This window comes from Labeo rohita, chromosome 14, assembly GCF_022985175.1.
Source record: "Labeo rohita strain BAU-BD-2019 chromosome 14, IGBB_LRoh.1.0, whole genome shotgun sequence".
In the NCBI taxonomy this organism is placed as follows: domain Eukaryota; kingdom Metazoa; phylum Chordata; class Actinopteri; order Cypriniformes; family Cyprinidae; genus Labeo; species Labeo rohita.
In genome coordinates, this window is record NC_066882.1 from 17,627,006 (window position 1) to 17,642,208 (window position 15,203).

Sequence of the window (15,203 nt, forward strand, 5' to 3'; positions counted from 1 at the left end):
GTTAAATTATGCTACATCAGACACTTGCACAAAACAAAAACAGCAGACGGCCTGAATAAAAAAGGCATATTTATTCTCTGACAGCAGGTGGCGCTTATGGAAGAGCAGCAATATAGAGTTTCCTTGGGTACCGCTGTAAACAAAGCAGCTGTGCTTTTAAATACTATACTAATATGCATTATATAAAGGTAAAAGGAAAAGAAAAAGCCATCAAAACATTTCTGAAGACATTCAGCTCCTCTCAGGGATACATTTGTATAAACTCCCACATATTTGTCTTCCCATAATTTGAGCATCATGAACAGTGAGTTTGATCTGCATGATAGTTTTTTTTTTATATTCTTTATAAAAATTCCACACAAATTGCGTTTTGGGAAATGATTGCAATGCAGTTTGTGTGCAATTCTGGAAAAGAGATTGGCCAAAATAAAACTAAAATACATTTTAGATTTACAGATGAGGTCAAAAGCTTGCATACACTTTGCAGATTCTGCAATAAGTTAATTATTTTACCAAAATAAGAGGGATCATACAAAATGCATGTTATTTTTTATTTAGTACTGACCTGAATAAGATATTTCACATAAAAGATGTTCACATATAGTCCAGAAGAGAAAATAATAGTTGAATTTATAAAAAATATCTCTGTTCAAAAGTTTACATACACTTGATTCTTAATAATGTGTTGTTACCTGAATTATCCACAGCTGGTTTTTCTGTTTTGTGACAGTTGTTCATGAGTCCCTTGTTTCTTCTGAACTGGTAAACTGCCTGCTGTTCTTCAGAAAAATCCTTCAGGTCTCACAAATTATTTGTTTTTTCAGCATTTTTTTTTGATTTTAACCCTTTCTAACAATAACTGTATGATTTTGAGATCCATCTTTTCACACTGAGAACAACTGAGGGACTCACACGCAACTATTACAGAAGGTTCAAACACTCACTGATGCTCCAGAATGAAAGATGATGCATTAAGACCCAGGGGTGTAAACTTTTGCACAGATGAAAGATATGTACATTTTTCTTATTTTGCCTAAATATTGTATTTCTTTCACTTAGTACTGCCCTTCAGAGGCTACAGAAGCTACTTACATGTTTCCCAGAAGACAAAATAAGTTAAATTTACCCTGATCTTCAAATTCAAAAGGTTTTCACCCCCTAATGCAGCGTTTTTCCTTCTGGAGCATCAGTGAGCATTTGAACCTTCTGTAATAGTTGCACATGAGTCCCCCAGTTGTCCTGAGTGTGAAATAAAATGGATCTCAAAATCATACAGTCATTATTTGAAAGGGTTGAAATACACAAAAATACTGAAGAACCAAAAAAATTGTGGGACCTGAAGGATTTTTCTGAAGAACAGCAGGCAGTTTTAACTGTTCAGGACAAACAAGGCACTCATGAACAACTATCAAAAAACAAAACGCTGTGGATCATTCAGGTAACAACACAGTATTAAGAATCAAGCGCATGTGAACTTTTGAACAGGGTGATTTTTATGCATTAAACTATTATTTTCTCTTCTGGACGTATATGGAAATGTCTATTATGTGAAATATCTTATTCAGGTCAGTACAAAAAAAAAAAAAAAAAACACGCATTTTGTATTATCTCTTTTTTTGGTAAAATAATTAACACTATGCAGATTCTGCAAGGTCTATATAAACCTTTGACCTCAACTGTATAGCCAGTCAACTTGTGTATCTCTAGAACCGAATACATGTACAGTTACACCCCTAGTTAGGATTGTATAACAATGAAAACATCCTCATCATTAAAGACATTCTGTTTTGGTGTGAAACAGATTGTGTTAAATACAAAAATGTTGTTTAAATGAGTATAGCAGGAGTATTGTGCTGAGATGAATGAACTCTACTTCATCATTTGTCTCTGTGCTGTTTTGAATCATTGTGCATCTACAAGAATCCAAATACAGTATGACAAATCTGAATCATGTCTAGGGCAGAGATCCTTAGAGACTCAGCTGAGGTCAATTGTGTGAGGCAGGCAGCGCAGAGTACAATTATTTCACTCTGGTGCCAGAAATTGAATCAAATTAATGCCAGTCAGCAAGTCTCTATAAGGTTATGTGAGATACTCAAGGCTGATACATGATGTAATGTTTGTGAAGTGAATTTTCACCTTCGGCTATGTCTGAGTATGGAAATCCCTCTGTGGAAGCACTCTCAAAAACTCACGGATTAGCCGGAATGCCCGTCAGCTTAACATCCAATGCACTGCGGTCCCTCTTGAAGACGCTACTGTGAACTTTCTTAGCCTGCTACCACTGATCCGAGAACAAAAACACGGTCCAAATTGCTTCCCACAGACCATAACAAAAAAAAGGGAGCTGTTTGGGAAAACTCTGCAGCTGAGAAGATACAATGGTGGGAATAATTTTGGCGTCCCGTTCTAATGTATCTCCAGGGAAAAACAATTTAGTTCAATGATGCTTGACGTATTTCACTGCACTAAACAAAACAAGAATTTCCAAACAAGCTGAGGGAACACTGGCTTCTCTCCCGAGGGAATGGGAGGAATGCTGGGAATGAACAGCAGCAGATTTGAGGGAGAAAAATCAGGAATGTGTCTATGTGAGGGTCCAGCTTTGAACCTCCATGAAACATCTGTGTCAAAATTTCTCAAGATTGACGCCCAAAACATTATGAAAGCAAGTCTCGCTGTCAAATCTGCTGGAGATTTAGTGGAATAAAATACAACCCTGTTTTTCATTCTCTTTACCTTTAAAAATTGGTACCAGCCAAGGATGTAACCACATATCCAAGACTATGGGTAACATATGTAATAATTTTAAGAATTATCAAATGAAAGACCAATTATGGTCGATAACTAATGTACATATTTGTTATCTATTTAACAAATGCAAATATACAAACACAAAATGATTTCTTTCTTTCTCTCTGCTCTGTCTCTTTACTCAGCTGGGGCTCGATGATGTTGTATATCACACATACAGATGGTAGCAGTGCAGTGAATTCTCACTTCAACCTGGCCAGAGCACAGTGGGGACTGAGTGCACAAAACACCAGCACATCTTAAGCCAACACGACATGCTGACAGCAAACACATAGCTAACACCTACAGAGAGACCATATAACAGCTATCACAGTACAACAAAGAAAATGAGCAACTATAATGAACACAAGTAAAGCACCTTGCACATACAGTCACAAACAATGAGGTGCTGCTATGTAAAAATAACACTTAAGAAACTGAAAGAACTGTCCAAAACTAAGGGATGAGCATAAAGTTCATTTAACACCAACTTGATTTTTTTTGTCCATTAGTGTAAAAGAGGCAGTAATGAGCTGAGGAGAGCTTTTTAAAATTTCACTGCCCATTTTTTCCTTTTTATAATGAGCAAGCACCCATTTTAAACCTAAAGTCAGTTTATTCAATCTCAGACTAGCTTCTCAACCTTTTATAAGGTAACGAACTAAGATGACTTTAGTTTTAAGCAGCAATTTTATATATGCTTCAATAATTTCTTCTAACCTGCCTAATTTACAGAGTCAAATGTAAGTAAGCAAAAGTCTGAAAACGTATGTCTCCAGCTGGGTAGATTACTTACAAATTGTAGTCCGTTACTGCTTCCGAATTACATGACAGAAATTGTAGTTACAGATTACACATTTTAGGTAATATAAACAGACTACTTTTTGATTACTTTTAACCTAACTCGTTTATCATATTGATTTAAATATACCATATTTACAAATAAGAAATAATGTGAATTTGTGCATTTTAATGTGTTTGAAAGAGAAAAGCTTTCCAAAGACATAGTAATATGAGTGATCATTTAAATGCAAATTAATTGTGTATTACGTTTAATAATTTTTGTTCATTTTTACAAACTGAGAAAGTCATAATTACCACAGATGCTGACAAGAGTGCTTAAAGGAGAAGTTCACTTCCAGAACAAAAATTTATAGATAATTTACTCACCCCCTTGTCATCCAAGATGTTCATATCTTTCTTTCTTCAGTCGTAAAGAAATTATGTTTTTTGAGGAAAACATTTCAGGAGATCTCTTCATATAGTGGACTTCTATAGTGCCTGTGAGTTTAAACTTCCAAAATGTAGTTTAAAAGCAGCTTCAAAGGGCTCTAAATGATCCCAACTGAGGAAGACGGGTCTTATCTAGCGAAACAATCAGTTATTTAAAAAAATCCCATCTCATTTTCTTCTCTAACTTCAAAATCATCCTACATCACTGTTTTAATTTTTTTTTTTATAAAGGGTGTTTGATCTTCTTTGCATGTTCACTTTGTAAACACTGGGTCGGTACTTCTGATACGTTGAAGAAGAAAATGAGATGGGAGTTTTTTGACATACCCTAACTGTATTGAGTTCACGCAGAGCTAGGGGCACCACAGAATTCAACTATATGGAGAGAAATCCTGAAACGTTTTCCTCAAAAAACATAATTTCTTTACGACCAAAGAAAGAAAGACATGAACATCTTGGATGACAAGGGGGTGAGTAAATTATCTGTAAACTTTTGTTCTGGAAGTGAACTTCTCCTTTAATTGTTTTTAACCCAGAATGTAAGACAGTAGATAAAACAAATAATTGAACACAACCCCATGTGGATGGGGCTACAGTGGCTAAATGAACAGATTCTGCCAGTAACAGAAGAACAAATGCAAAAATAGTAGCAGAGTGAAGTTCATTAGAAGTATACAAACATCTTGTTCCTTCCACATTGGTAATACAAGGAAAGAGAAGTGGTTAATGTTACCAAAAAGAGTGCCAACACACTTGCAGTAGAGTTCCAGTAAACTAAAGCGTCACATAACGTTTCTGTTGTGTAACTTTTATGAAAGAAACATTTTTTTGTGTGCATCTGATGCACTGAACTGGTAAAGAGATGTTATCTTTTGTTATAGTTAGCCACAGCAGTCAAATACATTGAATATTACATTATGCATAGACAGTGCTGGACGGCATGACAGTATATACCATGCAATGTCAGAAATGAATCAAGTGGTACAGAATTCCTGCACCATTTACACACTGTAGTAGGGGTCGACCAATATGTGCTGTTCAGGCCGATGTCAATACAGATTATTACAGATCAAGTAGACCGTTAAACGATATTTTAAACTGATATATATGTCTGGGGTAAAAATTTAAATTATTGTCAAAATTAAGAATAGCAAGGGCTCTAACAAAAAAAAATTCTTTAAATGCATTTATAAAATTATTTTATCGGCAAACCAGTTTGGAAAATGACAGATACCGATAACCATGTACCGATAAACCAATAAACGGTCGACCCCTACACTGTAGATATATTTGCAGCATTATTTGCACATGAAAGTGACAAAAAGAGATGAACTTGCATATATTGTCTATTTTACAGCTTTAAAATGATTCATTCAATCAGAATTAAGACTCTGTCTAGTACGTTTAAAAATATTATTTTTGAGTTATGTGTTATATAATGTGAAGCTGTTTGTGCACAGATAAAATTTGTTTAAAAAAATCTTATTTTTGGTTTGCTTCCAAATAAAAATTAATTTATCCCATTAAAGCTTTAATTTATTTAAAAAAAAAAAAAAAGATTATTATTGCAAATATCTATTGCAAAGCTGAGTTATCAGTGTCACATGATCTTTCAGAAATTATCCTAAAATGCTTATTTAGTGCTCAAGATAATTCCTTATTATCATTGCTGAGGATTCTTTGATAAATAGAAAATTCAAAAGAACAGTATTTAATTGAAATAGAAATCTTGGGTAAAATGTCTTTACTGTCACTTTTGATCAAATTAATGCATCCATACTGAATAAAATACTGTTTAATTTATTGGATTATCCAAAAAATAAGCATAACTCTATTATTTAATACATAAACCATTCTTAATTGAAAATCCAGTACAAATAATATACCATATACCAGGATACTATGATACCATGATACCATATAGTAATATCAGATTTTAATCATACCATCTATTCCTATGCATAAGCAACATTTGCAAACAAACAACATGCATTTGCAATGACACATCTGCCAGGATGTAAACAAACTGGAAAGCAAAGCCGGACAGGTGAGGAACAGGAATGCCGACAGTCATACAGGGGGAGGGGCAAAAGAGAAGCTGTACAGGTACAGTTAAAGCATACGACTGACCGTATGGTATCCCCGTCCAACGGGCGGCTTGCCGGCGGGATAGGGGTCTACGGTGTCGATGATGGTCTGTCGCTCGCCCTTTTGGTTGATCTTGCGAAACCTTCGGCGGGACTGTCGGTGCGATGCCTGCCGCTGGAAATACTCCTCATTCTCATCCATATAGTCCACCTGCAAACGGAGGAGCGATTTGAGTGAGACACCCTATCTCTCTCTCTCTCTCTCTCTCTCTTCACCCCCTACCCCCCTCCCACCCCTCTTACTGGCGCTGTGTAAAAATAGAAGTGGGTGTGCGAGCCTGTCTGTGTGCATGTGTGTGTGTGTGTGTGTGTGTGTGGGCTGAGCCTCAAAACGCCTACGTCAAAGCGAGGCACACAGCAGACAGAAAAGAAAGGTAGAAAAGGGGAGATGCAGTTTCAGAGGAGCAGCTCGCGAGGGTCTTACGATGCCGAATTGCACCGGGTTCTAAAGCATTAACCTTGACATTTACACCTCAAATAACGAAAACCAAAACCATGTGTATTCCAGATCAATGATTATTCTCTGTCTTCACAGGGTGTTCTTTCACCGTGGCAGCATTAAAGAGGTGTAAGATGTCCATGGCATGTCTTTGAATGACTGTGAACGAGGGTGGCATCATCATACACAAGATGGGTATAAGTTGCATATAAAAAGGGCCAGCCACTGTGACATTACGCCATAAGAAGTGACATGATTATCCCTCTGCCTTATTTTGCTGCAGCCTCACATTTCACACCCACTCTGCCTTTGGGATTACACATCAAATCTCTCGCTACCGTACCAACCGCTGCTATGGCAACTGCCGGCGAGCGCGAAGCAGTGGGAATATATTGGGCGGTGTGAGCGAGTGAGAGTGCAGTATCTATATCCTGCCTCGGCCCGTAATTACAGGGCAGCATCGGCCAGTAATAACAGATGAGTTACCCAACAAGGGCACGATCAACTGTCGAGGACAGTGGCCATCACCCAGACAGGAGATTTCGATTATGCATTTGGCAGATGCTTTTAAACGACATTAGTAACGACATCAGTACATGCATCCCCTGGGATTGGAACCCATGACCTTGGTGTTGCTGGCATCATGCTTTATAGGTTGAGCTACATATATATACACTGTACATACTATCATTCAAAAGTTTGAAATGGGCAAGATTTTGTTCGAACGTTTTTGAAAGTAGTAGTTTGTAATCACTAATGCTAAAAAATAGTAAAACATTAATAATGCAAAATATTGTTACATTTGTTTCCTGTTTTCTATTTTAATATATTTTAAAATGCAAATTATTCCTGTGATGGCAAAGCTGCATTTTCTGTGTCAAAAAAAAATAAAAATAATAATAATTCTTAAATTCTGATTTGGCACTCAAGAAACATTTTTTATTATGAACAGAGAAAACAGTTATGCAGCTTATTATTTTATTAATAGAATAGAATGATTAATAGAAAGCTCACAAGAACAGCATTTATTTGAAATACAAATAATCTGCAACATTATAAATGTTTTTCTTTCACTTTTGACCATATTAAAAGGATACTTTCATTACACAAATTAAGATATTTTGATGAAATATGAGAGCTTTCTGACCTTGCAAAGACAGCAATGCAACTGACACGTTCAAGGCCCAGAAAATTAGTAAGAACATTTTTAAAATAGTCAATGCGTCATCAGTGGTTCAGATGTAAATTTATGAAGCTACAATTGTTCAAAGACCTTATTTAACAATTTCTTCTCTTCTGTGTCAACGCATATGCATGAATTCCTCAGTTTGCAAGCAAGGTGAAGCGCATCTGGGTTCTACATAGGGTTGAGCAATACGGACAAAAAAAAAAAAAAAAATTCACAATATCATCATTCGATATCGATAATTATCACAATAAATGTTGAATTTATTTATTTCAAGTTTAAAAGTGGATTTTTGCTCCAGTGTGAAAGTTGTAAAAACCACAGTTAATTGTGGTTTTAGACTATTCTTTATAGTCAGAACATGACAAACACTTCACGTTTTTAAATTCTTTGCACTTTTCCAGTCATTTTTCTGCAACAAAATAAATTAAAAATAATAAGAACATTTTTTCTTAGTTCTACAGTACATTCTAATCAGTAATACAGTTTCAAATCAAGAAACAGGCTTGTGTTGTCTCATAATATTAATGATAATATAATTTTTTTTTGTGTCATAGAATCACACATTTGATAGTAGCTTAAGTTAGAATGTAGATGCAGATTTATATTCATTATCAAAATCAGTAATATCAATAAAATTGTAATTATTCTGACTGTTTGAGGTTTTTATATATATATATATATATATATATATATATATATATATATATATATATATATATTTTTTTTTTTTTTTAATTGTAGCATACATTTAGATCCTGATAATCACCGTTAAAACCACAAATAAAGCACCTTAATACCATGGTAAAAATGTAATATGGTTTCTATGTATTTGTATGAAAAACAGTAGTCTAACTACATTTAGTATAAACGCACAAACGCTATAGCTTAATCACAAAAAATACTGTAATTATATTCCATAACTCCTCCTTCAATACATTTAATACATGTCTACATTAATAATATAATAAAATTTGACAAAAACACCAACATTCCTGACATAATACCATGGTGCATTTAGTGCTACTACAGAAAATCTATGGTAAATATTGGCAATTTGTAGATTAAAAAGCCTTCTGATTGCATCGTTGCGCACAGTGTCTCTCCCGTTTGTGAGCATTGTATCATCTGGTGATAAACCGAGTTATGTGTGTTCTTCACTGAATTCAAGCACTTCACACTGGATCTCACAGCACTGTTTAGTGGTGGCATGACTGAGATTCATAGCACATCTCACGCCGCGATACCATTTGAACTTTGAGCCCAATGGATAAACGGTTCAAATGGCATGCGCCAAATGACCAGCGCTTATACAATATTATTATTTGGAACATTTATCAAACTCTTGTTTATCGTGGAAATTTATATTGTGCGATTACAGTTATCGATTTAGCCATAGCTATACATCTGAATGCCGGCTCCTGTGTCAGCAGCACCCCACGTATGCATTGTGGTAGTCTCGTGAACATGCATCGAAGACTGACACGGAAGAGAAGAGAATGTTGAATAAAGTGTTATAGCTTCATTAAATTGCAGTTGAACCACTTTATTGATGCCTTGAACATGTCAGTTGCATTGTGTTAATGCAGGGCCAGACAGCTTTCGGATTTCATCAAAAATATCTAAATTTGTGTTCCAAAGATAAACAATGGTATTACAGGTTTGGAACGACATGGGGGTGAATAATTAATGACAGAATTTTCATTTAAGTGTGAACTATCCCTTTAATGTATCCTTACTGAATACAAGTATTTTTACTTTTTTTTTTTAAATATTACCTTACTGACCACCAACGTTTGAACAGTAGTGTACTCAACATGCACAAATATATATAGGAGCCCACTGATACACGTCGGCACATTTCCATGCCACCCTCAGAGCTTAACCAAATCCGAGGCTGCAAATGTAGATAGGGACTCGTGAACATACATCATGACATCAACTGAAAATGGAATAAATTATGATGCACAGAAGCGTTTGGATTCCTAAATATGAACATTTATTTTTTTGGCAAGGCGAGAGCATTAAATTTAGGCCATGTTGAACATTAACCGCAGTGGGCTGAGTATTTAAGAGGAACAAATCCACAATGAAATTTGCTTGTGGTAAAATGTAAACAGGATGCCAAATTCAAACCGAGAAAAAGACAGATGTGGAGGAGTACTGAAACATTTATAAGACATTTATCATTAGATCAGTGGTTTCCAAATGTAACTTTAGTCTGGCTCAACTGATGCTAAACCAAACTAGACAGCACACAACTAAATTGCTCTCCTTATATAAATATAAACGTCTATATAAACAAATATAGTATAGCTGTTACTAAAAAGTCTACAGAGCTTGTATTTGTGAAATCAAATATACATAGCCGATAATTAAAATTTCCACAAATATTGAGTGCTATAATTATTAAATATTTAAATAATATTTAAAGCTCATAATAGCAAAAAAATATATATATATAGATTTTAAGTACGTAGTATGTTAAAATATTCACAAAGCCCATAACCAGGCTGATTTTGTGTGCACCTAATCTATGATTAGGTTTCTAAGGTTTCATTTACAATATATAACATGTCTTTGTGGTCAAATGCACAACTTTTTTTTTTTTTAGAGTGTTTCCAACTACAAAGCAATATGATAATTAAAGCCACAAAATGCCAAAGCATCGAACTTCACAAAATAAGACCATCTGGATAAACAAATCAACATCTGTACAAAGTAACAGTCAGTGGTTGGACAACCAGTCAACAATCGTTGCTATCAAACCATCACATTTTCTTTGGGAAAGGGTTTTAAGTCAGTGCATTCGGTTTCGGGAAGAGCTGAAAACTACCCCTGTAATGCCAAATCTGAGGTTGTGTGTACCCCTGGGGGTAAAGCGTAGCCCACTGTGGGAACGGCTGGGGAAGAGGAATGAAACTACAGCACAAAACAGCAATTATACAGTGCGATTAGTAAGAGTATGAAGTTAAGATGATTATCTGGCCCATGATTACTCACCACAATCATCTCGGATGGCTCCAGAACGATGCACTCGCATCCACGACGTAAACTCCCTGCAGACCTCTTCCCAAAACTAGAGGAGACGAACAGGAGAGAGAGAAAGGTTAGAAACCGCCCAAGCGATTATGGAATCCTGAGCTTCTGTGGGAATGAAAGAGTGCTCAGAGTACAAGCCGGAGAAGCACATATCCACACACTCGTGGCAGTGTTCCTGGCCTAGGTAGTGAGGCTCCACTGGGAAAGAAACTACGACCCGACTGGAAAAGTCCACTAAATGACATCACAGCCTAATGAAAGAGGTACAGTGCAAAGTGATGGAGTGTGTGAGCAGCAACACAAAAAACTCTATTGAAAATGGAAATGGAAATGTAAGGTGGAGTTCCATGTAAGATGAGTGCAAATACTTACTTTAAGATGGACATGGATTAACATTTTTAAATAGACACACATATTTGGACTTAACTAAATCATTTGCACTGTTGAGTTAGACAGTGCAATAGCATTTCCTAACCCCAACTAATTAACTAAATAATTAAATAAATAAAATAAAAAATGAATAGGGCTGGGTTTTGACACAAATTGCACGATTTGTTTCTGATTCACAAGCTTGCGATTCAATATCCATTATTTTGGATATATATCAGGTACAGTACATGCCAAATTTTCTCAAGAAAAAAATTAATGCTGTAAAATATACATGAGAGTCAGTTGGAACTACATTACTATAATGTTGCAGGTTAAAATTAACAGATTTGTATACAAAGACTTAAATTAAGTTTTTTTATTATTATTATTACATCATTATATTTCTACTCTAATTTGTTTTTTTGTTTTTTTGTTTTTTTGAAACAAACATTTAAATGGTGGCTATCATAAAAACATGACAGAAATCAATATATTTTTTTTTTTTATCCAGCCCTAAAAATAAAATAAAATAAAATAAAATAAAATCTAATTTGTTTGTTTAAGTAGCCCAACTGAGCTTGGCATATAAACATCTTTAATGCTGTTTGCACACTTCACCTTTCATCTGGTCTGTTGATTTACCATTAAAGCTGCTTGTAAGACAATTTTTGCAGCTGAATGAGCTGCCAGGTGACACTTTGGTCCAAAGCTGACACACACACACACACACACACACACACACTTAGGTGAGAGGTCAGAAAAACAGCTAGACAGACTGCAAAAACTGTGACTGACAAAGCAAGGCTAATTTTACTATGGAAATACTCTACTGCATAAAACATATTACCTTACAACGACGATTTGCATGCTACTTCAAAGGTTTACATTAGGAAAACTTCACTTACTGTTGTATAGCTTCTTGCACACTGTATGGGTTACTGCAGAAGTGCAGCTGGCAGATATAGTAACTAGCTAATATAGTTGGACTAACAGGTGCGATTCCCTTTACATGCATTGTTCCTCATTCTAAGACCACACACAATGAGACCTTTGTGTTGTAATGCTCTTTGACTTCCCTTTTATGCTTCTATATAAATACAAACCTGAAGACTTAATGTGTTCTCTCATCGTTCATGATATAGTTGATGGTACAGTGGGTATAGTCTAAAGCCACACCGGAAATCAAGGATTCCAAGTCTAATTTAAACCACAAATTGTGACAGGAACAGAAAAATGAAATACATTTTCACTACACATATAGATTATATTACATATAGAAAAAAAAAACAGCCATCTTGAGCACAACCAAATGAAAAGATAAGGGAGAAAAAACTCTAAGCCTAAAAAGAAATCATTATTCTCTTTAGAAGCCAGGAAAATGTAAAACAAATTATATTAACATCAGACATACATATATAATTTACTTTAACTTCAGCCTCCTTGGGAACTGAACTCCCGGTGAGACGTGATGCCCACCCAAACGGCCCCAACATTCCATATTACACAACATTCCGGGTGTCTGGAATGTGATTCTGTAACGAACATTGCAGGCACTCACACACAGCAAAGAACATAGGGGTTTCCAATGTAAATAAGACCAGTTTTCATCTCTCCATATTAAGCCGAGCAAAGATTAAAGAGCTATTATGCAAGTACCGTCGGTGGGAAAGTCAGAAGGGAGAAGAGGATACATTGGAAGGCTTAAGGACATGCTGAAGTACAGTAGAACGGATAATGCAATAACAGGATTCTACTGTAATGCTTCAGTGAGTGCTAAACAGCTCTGCTGCCTCTCAGATCTGCACTTGCAAACACAAGGCAACATAAAGCAGAGTAAACCACATTTCAAGAGCACTAAAGCAACCCTGAACTGTTACTAGATATAATGCAGGGATCAAGATGTTGGACGCATGAATAACAAAGCTTGACAAATGAAGTATGATTACTTTAATCAGCATTTTAGCATTAGTAAAAATAAAATTAATTGTAATAAAATTAATTAAAAAAAATACAATAACATAAAATATAAACAAATAGTTTATATTAAATATATATAAAATAAAAATAAATGTCCTTTAAATGATTTAAATGAATTGCGCACTTAATATACAATATAGTACACAATATGCAAAAAAATAATAATTATAACACCGTACCTGAAGATGAGAGAGTTGTCACAAACTCTATCCAATGAAATCCATAAACAATCCCCGCTTCTTAAAAATCATGCATTCAGTTCCATACTTCTACCTCAAATGTGTTTTTAATGTCCTTCCTTAGCATTCATACCCACACTACCAAACTGAACACAAACACAATTTCCTAAACGCCACATGATAATCCAACTTTGCGTACGCTGCACTCTGTTCTGACAGCTCTGTCTCCCGCCTCTTACGAGAGTATGTGTTGGGGAATGTGCGTTCTTGAGAGTTAGTGGTGATCGACTGAAGCCAACATTCCTGCCTGCCTCTTACTTCCTGTGGAGCCAAAAGGGAGGGGTTGACCTCTACCCACAAACAACATGACCTCCCAGCCTAAACTCAAGACCTGTAGCGATCAGAGCGAGATACACCCAGAAAAACTCTAAGGGACAACTTTGGGAATAGTAAAGAAAAGGATACTATTCACAATCCAAAAAAAGTAAAACAATCCTAATTAATAAATAATTACAAACAGTTCACAAACAAGCCGCTAACTACAAATAACAAATGTTTGTAGTTACAGTAGCTGGAGACTGAAATGCATAGTTGAGGAATTGTGGCTAAACAACAAATGAGGCATGTTGATACATGTAGGGAGTGACTTGTATCGTCTGGGACTGAGTCACGTATCAGATGTTACAGATTATATTCTCATGAAGTAAATACATCATATCACTTCAGGGAGGAATGGCAAGGCTTTCAAAGCACTTACATGGGAAAACCACCCAGTAGTTTGTTTGCATGTGGTTTAGTAGAAAAAAAAAAAAAAAAAACTTACTGTAAATAAAAACAAAAAACAAAAAAACAAACTTACTGAAACTGAAAGAAGTTGGCCTTATTCAAACAGCAACAGAATGTGATTGTCAGTCCTGTATTTAAGTCCTTAATACGGTTATGTTCACACACAGTACAGTTATTTACAGGTGTGACAACCGTATTCTGCAACCGAACTCGCACCTGTAAATTTTCAGGACTCACAACCAAATTCTCGGGAGAACAAGTGCTGTGTGAACGGAACAGGACTGGACAACTAATTGTCTGTCACATCATTCAGTGCAAGTGTCTAAAGTGTGCTGCGTGCTTTAATTTGTGGTTTTTGTAACTTACAGTGACGGAGAAATGAACTGTACGTGTTCTGCATGTGACTCAAATGCTCCACTTTCCACCCAAATATAAAAGCTGAATATTTGCTTTCCAAAAGGCAAATATTCCCCTTCAGAGTCAGAATCGGTGAATAACATATCGGCTATAAACTGAACTGCTTCCGCATGAATGATTCGATAGCTCACTTGCTCTGCTATTTCCTCAAACACGTTGAATTTGAACATGACATAATTTTGGTCTAGAATCAAAGTACGACATGTCTGCCATCTAGTAGTAGGGAATATAAATGAGATATTACACCATATTAGGAACTGCAGTCTATTTTATTAAGTATGACGTCTCGTCGCAATTTTGCAATTGACGCTTAGAGGGTTAAAGGGGTCATTGCATGCAAAACTCACTTTTACATGTGGTTTGAACATAAATGTACGTTGGCAGTGTGTGTACACAACCACTCTATTATGATAAAAATCCACCCATTGGTATTTTTGTAATCTTTATAAGAAATTTCCCCTTTTTCATATCAAGCCATTCTTAGCTTCTTCTTGGTGTGATGTCACACCGACAAAGGCCACTCCCACAATAGTTGATTGACATGATCGTCTTACCTTAGACCCGCCCTGACTGAGCTGTTACAGTCTGACTCCAACTGTTATTGTGTCTACACTAGGTGTTCTGTTGTTGGATGT

General features: G+C 35.7%; 1 protein-coding gene across 8 annotated transcripts in view; it reads right to left on the reverse strand.

The window, feature by feature from the left end:
* The window catches only part of rapgef2b (Rap guanine nucleotide exchange factor 2b), a 128,555-nt gene that overhangs the window by 58,580 nt on the left and 54,772 nt on the right, over window positions 1-15,203 (reverse strand). For 7 of the 8 annotated variants that reach the window (XM_051128250.1, XM_051128248.1, XM_051128247.1 and 4 more), the window contains exons 5-6: window positions 10,802-10,877; window positions 6,157-6,324 (exon numbers count right to left, since the gene is read on the reverse strand). In XM_051128250.1, coding sequence (XP_050984207.1) covers window positions 6,157-6,324; window positions 10,802-10,877 — 244 coding nt within the window. Of the gene's footprint in view, window positions 1-6,156; window positions 6,325-10,801; window positions 10,878-13,365; window positions 13,658-15,203 lie in introns of those variants that run through there. The other variant, XM_051128254.1, reaches the window with a different exon arrangement.